We start from the raw sequence: 9,567 nt of genomic DNA, 5'->3' as shown, positions 1-9,567 counted from the left end.
CAAAAATGTAACATTTTGATTCTTGGAGATGATGCATCTTAAGATGAAGACTAGTCAGCGACCCTCAGTATTCCTTCTTCCTTTTTCACTTTGATCATAGAACCCCACGATTTAGCTGGGCACGTGGCTGCCAAGCTCACATTCGATTTTCCAGACTCTCATTAGGTAGGTGTGGCCATATGATTAACCTCAGGCCAATGAGGTACGAGGAAGTAATGTGGGAACTCCTGCATTACTTAGTTAAAGGTAAGTTCCTTTCCCTCGACTTCATTTCTTCTTCTCACTGGATGGGAAGCAACAAGAATAGTCAGCTACCTTGGATGCAGAAATGGAAGCTGCAAGTTGAGTTTGGCAAATCGGCCTTACAGCTTGGGTCTGGATGATCGCCTGGAATATAGCCATCTACGCACCCTGCATTGCGCAGGAAGAGAAATAAACTTCTTTCTTATTTAAACCACTGTATTATGACGTCTCTTTATTACAGCAGCTACCCCCTACCCCACCTTATATGTTCCTAGCATGATCAACGGATTCTTCAATGGGTTGGTGCTTATTATATTTTGCTCCAAAACTCAATTACCAAGATAGTTAAAAGACTAAAAGATGGAGGGGATCTGAGAGACAATTTACTGCAAGCTATTTGTTCTTTTGAGGCCAGGCTTGAGGACTGAAAAACATGATCTGGTGGCAATATGCCATTTTAAGAACCTGGAAACAAAGAAATGTAAGGACCGTCACTTAGTATTGGTGAGATTCATGCTGAATCTGACCCTCGTCAGCACTCGCCTTTTTTTCATCTCTGCTAGCTCTGATCTACCCTATATTTCACCATTTTGATGTCCTGCTCCCTCCAGCCCCTCTACATTATTTGTTTACATAGTTGGTCCTTCATCTTTTCTTCTATCTCTTCCACTTTTCTTTGATTCTTCTCTTGTGATATGGCATTTGTGTGGACTGTCCTTATATTTATTAACTTCTTGGCTTGATCTTGAGAATCTTTTAATCAGAAACTACAAATACCATTTCTGGTGCCCAGCCCCATCCTGAAGCTATCCAGGAGCTCACCAAGAGTTGCCTCATTAGAACAAAAGATGCTCCTATCACCCAGGAAGTTCCAAAGGATTTAGGAGCTTTGTGTAAGATGCCCCTATCACTCCCACCTCTCAGGAAATTGTAAGAGTTTTTGGAGCTCTGTGTCAGAAACTGGGGGGCAGAGACCAAACATATATTTCTTATTATGTCACACTCTCAAGTCTTTTATTTTGCATGAGGATGCATGTCAGAAAGACTAAGTGGCTTATCAAAGGTTACAGGGTCAATATGTAGCAAAGCCAGCACTAGAACTCAAGTATTCTTATAGGACAATGATTTTTCTGCTCTGTGATTTTGACTTCCAGGTATGTCCTTACCAGGTTTATTTCTGTTTCAGATTCTCATACTACATTGATTAATAATTCACAACTAACTTTATAACAAAAAAAAAAAAAATACCTACCTTTAACAGTATAGTTCCTATTCAGGTCCTTGCTGGCTTTTGGTATTCCAAGTTGTTAACTATTGGCACTGTGTTCTTCTTTTCATTCACTCCAAATTTTAGCTATTCACAATATGCCTTTCAAGAAAAATCTGCCTACCTTGAATTGTGGTCCATCCACTCCACCCCACGTTCAAATATCAGATGGCTCACGTGGCATTTTGAACTGGAAGCATCATCGTTGACGTGAAATATCTGCTAAGTTCTAGTCAGTAGTGAAAATGAGCATAATGCAAATATTTGAATAGCACAGAACTCATGCCCATTTAATCAGTGTTCTCCAAAGTAAATTTCTCTGCCTTTGTAGCTTCTTGGTGGTATGAAACTAAAAAATAACCAAATGAGTTAGCACTTTCTTCCTGCCACTGGGTACTGGTGACTGGGGAAACAAACTTTTCCAGCTCTAGCTAAAGTGCATGTTTATGGTGATGATGTAAAATAATGGAAGTGTATCAGGAGAGCTGGATTCAGTTCTCATCCCCTGGCGATACGATTGAGGGCAAATCACTTCAACCTTGTGTGAGTCTGTTTCTTTAACTGTAAAATATGAGGTGCTCAGTTCAATGAAGAGGTAAAGAGAATGGCTGCATCAGTCAAGGTCCCAACAAGAAGAGGAATCTAAGTCAGATGTCTCAAGGGACTATAATTAAGGGACTATTTACAGCATCATGGTTAAGTCAGGGCAACCAAGAATGGAGGGACTCAGAGGATAACTTAGCAGGAAGACTTTTCCACATTAGACCTAAAGGAGAAGAGGCAGGACATAGTGTTACCAGAGCCCAGTGAGAGCTGGGGCTACGGTAGGAGCCAGCCAGGAGGAACAGGTAATACAGACTGGGAAGGAAGATGCTCCCTGTTGACTACAAATTCTACCAGGAAAGCAGCATCATTTATAGCTTGCAAGTTTACAGTTTTTACTGCAGCCTGTAGGACAGCACCCCAACCTCACAGGATACTGTCATCCTGCTGGCACCTTAGCTGAGCCTGTGTTAGGCCATTCCACAGTTTATCAGACCAGCTGCTTCTGGAGGGTGGGGTATGGTGATAACACCAGTGAATCCAAGGGCATGCATGAGCCCACTGCTGCATTTCTTTTGCTGTAAAATGAATTCCTTGGTAGGAAGCAATATTGTAGTGTTATAATGGGTCTGGGGTCAAACGGAGAATAACAGCACAGAGGTCCTCTTTTCAGTCTTGGCTACACTGTCCCATGAGCCCTGAGACAGCACTGCTTGTGTCAAGCTTGGGTGGGGGGAATGCTGTATGACTCTTCTTTCCAGTAGCACCTGAACTCCAGCCACAAAGGCCTATTACACTTGGACATAAGCAGCCTTACATAAGCCATGAGTCACAGTGCTCATGTTGGTACCTGTTTATGTGAGTTCTTCAGGCAGCATTTCTATTCTTCTCTTCACCACAGATACTGAGAGGAACAGCAAAAAGATGCAGAGAAGTCAATGGCTTGAATTTGCTCTTTTTTCTCTCCTGCTGTCCCTTTCTGAGGCCACTGCTGTGGGCATGTTGGGGACAGCACAGACTCAGGAGCCCTTCCCCATCACACTTCCAAGTGGATTCTTAATTTCAATCCCTTCCTCCATTCTGGGTTTACTCATAGATTACCCCAAACTCCAGGTCTTAACAATACTATTTTAAATATTCCCTTATGAGCTGATCATATCTTTTGAATATGGCAGAATTAATACTAAAAGACAGATCCACAAGGAAAAGGACGATGAAGTGTGTCTGAAAGCCTAAAAAAGAATGACTCTTTTTTTTTTCTTCCCCAGGGATTTAAGGATAATAGCATATATGTGGAACAGAGCACCCAGGCCAAATCGTTGGTTAGGAATGTCATCTTCTTGATCCTTCTGTTTTGGCGTCTTGTTATCCACCTTGAATTTCAGTACCACAGCTCTAAAACAGTTTATAAAAATTTTACCTCCAAGGCGCTAGTTCACATACAATTCAACATGGTTGAAACCAAACTCATTTTCCTCCCTGTTTCTGTCATGAGTTTTCTTTCTTATTTGTGGCACTGAGGCTTAAAACATTAGGGAAATGCTAATACTTTTCTCTCCCTTTGCTTCTTCTTGTCCTTCACAGGCATGGGGCAATTAATTATTCTTTGCGTCTTTTGTACACATCACTCCAATTCCAGCTCCCACAGCCACCACCACATTCTAGTCTTCCAACAGTTTCCTATCAGGCCTCCATGCCTTCACTCCTGCCCTTTGCCTAATATTTCTAATACACAGCACATTTATCCATCTCAAAGGTTATATTTTACATGTCATCTTGATGACTTTGTTTATACTGAATTCCTTCTGCCTGAATCATTGCCCTCTTTCTTGTACTTGTCTAAACTGCACTTTTCTTTCAAGTCCTGCTTCCTTCATGAAGTCTTTCTTGGTTGCCCTAAGCTTCGGTGACCAATTATCCCCGTCTGAATTTCTGGAGCATTTATTGTCTGTATCATTCATTTAGCACCAAAAAATACCACCTTGCCTCTCTGTGCGTGAAGGCTGGCTTCCTTTCTAGCAGTACCTGGTAATGGTTGTGCATGAGAGTTATTGAGGGTGTTTTTAAAATTTGCTTTAATACTCAAGATAGAGATTCAAGAGACATCCCAACCTATATAAAAAACAAACAAGCAGCTAACATTGTTACAAATTCCTGAGCTTGAGTTGGGGTTTTTATGTTAATGAAAATTTTTTTGAGCAACTACTCTATGGTAGGCATTGTACTAGATGCTGGAGACAGAACAAGGAACAGGACATTAGTCAATTCTGCTTTTAAGAAGCACACATTCTGGGGGCTGGCCCTGCGGCATAGCGGTTAAGTTCATGTGCTCCACTCCAGCAGCCTGAGGTTCGCTGCTTTGGATCCGGAGCATGGACCTACCACTACTTATCAAGCCATCCTGTGGCAGGCATCCCACAGATAAAACAGAGGAAGACGGGCACAGGTATTAGCCCAGGGCCAAATCTTCCTCGGCTAAAAAGGAGGTTTGGTGATAGATGTTAGCTCAGGGCTAATCTTCCTCAAAAAAAAAAAAAAAAAAGCACACATTCTGGTAGAGGAAGAAATAATTAAACATACAATTATAATGCTGTGGAATACATAACACAATAGACGCTTAGGACATTATCAGAACACATAAGAGGAACGTGTAATGCTGACCTGGGAGGCCAGGGAAGTTGTCCCAGAGAAAGGGATCCAGAAGGTGGAACATGGAAGACGAGTAAGAGTTGCCCAAGCAAAAGAGAGTGAGTGTGTGTGTGTGTGTGTGTGTGTGTGTGTGTGCAGGGATGAGGACAGAGGAATACTACAGGCAGAAAGAATGACATGTGCAAGGTCCTGGAGATAAGCAAAACATGGTTCATGGAAAATATGCAAGGAGTTCAATTTAGCCAGAACACAGAGTGCAGGAGATGAGGCTGGACTGATAATCAGGGTCTATGACAAGATAGTAAACACTCACTAGGGCAGTGAGCAGCAGATAGAAGGCAAGTGACTCAATCAGATTTGGGTTTTAGGAATACCCCTTTGGCTGCAGTGTAGAGAATAGTCTGAGAGGAGAGAGGAATGGAGGAAGGAAGGCCAGTTGGATAGCCGATATGGTAGGTAATCCAGCAAAAAGCTGATGATGATGACCTGACCATTGCCATGGCGGTAGAGATGAAAAACGTGGATAAATTTAAGTGATGCTTAAGGGGTAGAAGTGTGAGGACTAAATGTTTCGGTGTCAGGAGTGAGGGAGAGAAAGTGAAATGGGTGTTAATGTCATTCCCCAAGAAGGAAATCAGGAGAAAAAGCTGGTATAGAGAAGAAGATAATGAGTCCAGTGTAAATTATGTTTAGCTTGGCATTCTCCACCTGGGCATACCCACGTGGAGATGTCTTGGCAGTTGTATATATTGGTCTGAAGCTCAGGAGGGAAATCTCAGCCATAGATTTAACTTTGAGAGTCCTCAAAGCAAGTGGGATGAGGGAGCCATGTAAGTCCAAGAAGACAATGTGTGTGCAGAGTAAGAAAGCAAAACCAGGCTAAAACTCAAAGAACAAAAATGTTCAAAACATGAACTAGAGGAGCTCAAAAAAACTGGGAAGTGGCCAAGAGGTAGGAGGAAATCTCAGAGAATGTGATGTTGCCAAAGTAGATCAACCATGTTACATGCAACATCAACAAATCCAGGCCTGTTTTAGATGAGAAAGGTTTTGTTTTTGTTTTTAAATCTTGGTGTGAATAGTACAGTGCAACAGTTCTCAAACTTTTTGGTTGTACAAATTATTGTACACGTTTACAAATTATTGAGGACTCAAAAGAGCTCACAATGCGACTACATCTATTAATACTTAATTAGAAATTAAAACAGAAAATTTTAAAGGTATTAATTCATTAAAAAACAAACATTACTAGTTAATATCATTGTTTATGAAAATAATTATTTTAAAACAAAAAATTAGTGAGAAGAGTGGCATTATTTTACATTTTTACAAATCTCTTTAACGTCTGGCTTAATAGAAAACAGCTGAATTCTCATATCTGTTTCTGCCTTTTACCTGTTTTGCTATCACATTTTATGTGGCCTCTGGAAAATTCCACTGTATTATTATGAGAGAACAAGAGTGAAAAAAGTAAATAGCATCTTAAATAATTATGAAAATAGTTTGATCTTGCAGACCCCCTGAAAGGGATCTCTAGGGATCTTGGGACTAGATTTTTAGAATCGTTACCCCAGAGTGGGAGAGCTTGACAATACTGCGAGCCTTGCAAACAAGCTCTGTTGCCATAGCCAAAAGTAGGCTGAATTGAATTGACTGAGATTTCAATGGCAATTTTATGAGAGGTTGAGGTTGTTTGGTTAGCATCATTTTCCAGAGTTAGAAATTGAGTCAAGAACGTTCATTCAATTAATTCCACAAATATTTAGCACATATTATATGCCAAGAACTACTTTCTACACAAAAAAACAGACAAAAATCCTTGCCTTGATAAAGTTTCCCTTCTCTTTGGGGAAGGTTAGACAGTGAACAAATAAGGTAGTAAAATGTATAGTATATTGGAGGGTGGTAAGTGCTATACAAAAAATAACTCCAAAAAAGTATAGGGAACGCTGGACGGATTTGCAGATCTCAGTGGTATGGACAGGGAAGTCCTTATTAAGGCGGCAACATTTGAGCAAAGACCTGAAGCAGGTGAAGGAGCCATTTGCATATCCGGTGAAAGAGCTTTTTCCAGGTATTTAAAAAACTAAATCCTTAACTTGTTTTATTAATACATATTCTTTAACCAAATATCTACTGTATCTGGCATTAGCTGCAAGTATAAGATATGACTGGAGAACTAATGCTTATTTAGTGTCTGCCATGTACCAGGAACTTTGCTAGGTATCATGGTACCTTCACTAAGATTTACAACTTAGTGAAGAAGACAAAGCATATACGTACAATTCCTGCCATTGTGGTGTAGCAGTTCTTAATAAACAGGCATAGTTGGTTTGAAGTTGCATCATCAAACGATTGCATGCACCTCATCTAACTGAAGTTTACATCTCCCTTTCAAGATGCACCGACTCGTGAGTACTCTTTAATCTAACAGAGGATAAACTAGGAAGTTAATACGTTATCACATCATCTCTAGAGCACTTGAGTTTCCAAAGTGTCTTCATAAATTAGCTCATTTAACTTTCGTAACAATTCCAAGAAGCCATTATTATTCTACGAAGTATTACGGCCTCCGTCTGCGAGATGGGGAAACAGGCTCAGAGGGCTAGGCAACACTAGGCGGTTATACGGTAGAGTTGGAACCTAAATTTAAGATAACCTGACTGCAAGCACAATGCTTTTCCCACTGCAAAGCAGCTATTCGGAGCAGCTGCTGAAATAAGAGAGTATTATACTCCTCCTACTCAGTCCTTTCCCAAGTACACAACGGAAGGACGGTTGGCTCAGGACTCGGGAGGCAGAAGAGCCTACCCTCTGAAATGGCACACGGCTCTCCCCATCTGCGCTTGCGCAAGGGATGACACGGCTCTCCGGAAAGACGCCCGGGACTGTAGGTTTGCGCAGCCGCAGAGCTACCTCAAGGCGGAACTGGGGCGTCGGAGGCCTCTGCAACCTAAACACCCGGTGTAAAAGGAAGGTGGCAGCCGCGGAGCGGTGCGCATGCGCGGGCAGCTCTGCCTGGTGAAGGGCTGGTTGAGCGCCGGAGAGGGGTGGCTTGCTGGGCCGGAGCGGAGCAGGGGCAGGATGGACGAGGACGTGCTGACCACCCTGAAGATCCTCATCATCGGCGAGAGCGGCGTGGGCAAGTCCAGGTGAGGCGGGGCTGCGCGCCGTGGCGAGGCCGGCGGGCTGCTTTCTGCCTCGGTGGCCGCTGTCTCCTGGGCCGCGACGGGAACGGTAAACGGCGGCGGCGGGCGCGGGCCGGGCTGGGGCGGGCTCCGCTCGCGGCCTCCCGGCCTCTCTGCCGCGCGGGCCTCTGGCCCTGCCGCCCGCGCCCGCCCCGCGCCAGCCCGCCGGGTGCCCGGCCTCGGCCAGGCCCGGGTTCTCGGGATCGCCCTGCCTCCTGTCGCAGCACGAAAAACAATCCCGAGGGCCGCCACCCGGCCGGCCGGCTTGCGGCCGCGGAGCGTAGGGCGCGGCGGGCGGGTTCGGGCCCAAGTCCGGCCTTGGGGAGGCCTCGTCGCGGCCCCTCGGGGTGCAGGCCGCCCGTCACCCCGCCAGGTAAGAGTTGTAACTTCATCACTTTGGGCTTTCTGTCGGGCTTTCTCTAAACACGTAACGTTCTGCGCTGGAAGTTTCGCGACGCCTTGGACCACATTCCTGGCCTATTTTGGTGCACCCCTTTGCCGATTCCTTTATGTTTTTCTCTGAGTCAGCTGTGAAAGCGCTCGTTGGTCATCTGACCACTCGCGTAGCTCCCTTCAGTCTAAGATGCTAGAGCTTAAGCTGTGGCCCACCTTTGGAAATAAAGTGTAATTGTTACTTCTCATTCTGCCAGATCATCTAGAGGTAAAAGAACAAATTAGCATTTGTGTCTTTTCTTTCTTGACTCCTTCTTGGGGGAAAATCCTATTGACAGTAGTTCGGGTTGAGTATAAGGTGAGACCTGGAGCTCGGTGGGTGCTGCAAGAGGATGTGGTTTCATCCAGGTCTTAGAAAAACGTTCTCCAGGTGAAGTCATCCTTGCCATCTGGTTATGAGTAGATTACAGTCTGGGCTGCTTTGATCTTTGAACAATAGTCAATTCCAGGAGCCGTAAGCAATTTCATATTTTAGCTATACCTCCTGATAAACTTATTTTTCAGATCACTTCATAAAGGCTTACTTTTTTAGGTACTTAAAGATTTGAAATCTTATTCTGTAATATGCTTTGAAATTTTGTATAATTTTAAAGCATCACGATACATTTTCATAGTTTTCTTCGTTTAATGTACTCTGTGTATGTTGGAGTGTGGGATTTGTACGTAACAAGGAATAAATTAATGAAACGTGAGCTAGCAAAATAGTACGATTTGTGTGTGTGTGTGTGTGTGTGTTACTTAAAGGGCTGGATAAAATCATTTTTATGATCACCATCTATTTGAGAGTTAAAAAGTTAATTACTATATTGAACATTGTCTTAATAGGAATTCCATAGCCTTGTGACCTTTTTTTTTTCTTGAAATGTGACTCTCATTTAGGTTAAGGCATGTGAAATTGCTGATTTTGAAGTCAAGAATTGGTTGAATGTCGTTTCATGTGGTTCAGCCCAGTACATAGTTGGTTGGCACTTTTTCTAAATGTATTGGATGAGTGACTCAACTATGTTAAAATTTTCTGGAAGGTTGACTGGAGGTACTGTGTTTACATAATTGAATTTCTTCCTCTGGAGTAAAATCTGTTAAGTGGATTTATTGGTTTTCTTAGTCCCCTCCCCTCAAACAAACTTATTTGGATCTAATCTGCTCCAAACTGTTTCTCAGTACTTAGTGGTGAATTATCAGCTGCTCACTGAGAAATTTTAACACCTTTAACTACCTCTTTCA

The 9,567-nt window shown here is 43.0% G+C and overlaps 1 protein-coding gene across 2 annotated transcripts in view; it reads left to right on the top strand.

Moving 5' to 3' along the window:
- The first annotated feature begins 5,817 nt into the window (after positions 1-5,817).
- RAB18 (RAB18, member RAS oncogene family) overlaps positions 5,818-9,567 on the top strand; it is a 37,510-nt gene continuing 33,760 nt past the window's right edge. Inside the window, exon 1 of one of the 2 annotated variants that reach the window (XM_023631885.2) lies at positions 5,818-7,854. In XM_023631885.2, coding sequence (XP_023487653.1) covers positions 7,703-7,854 — 152 coding nt within the window. In that variant the 5' untranslated portion in view covers positions 5,818-7,702. 2 annotated transcript variants of the gene reach the window in all.

The sequence above is a fragment of the Equus caballus genome, chromosome 29 (assembly GCF_041296265.1).
Source record: "Equus caballus isolate H_3958 breed thoroughbred chromosome 29, TB-T2T, whole genome shotgun sequence".
NCBI lineage: Eukaryota > Metazoa > Chordata > Mammalia > Perissodactyla > Equidae > Equus > Equus caballus.
Note: the sequence above shows the minus strand (reverse complement) of the source record. Positions and strands in the feature narration are given on the sequence as shown.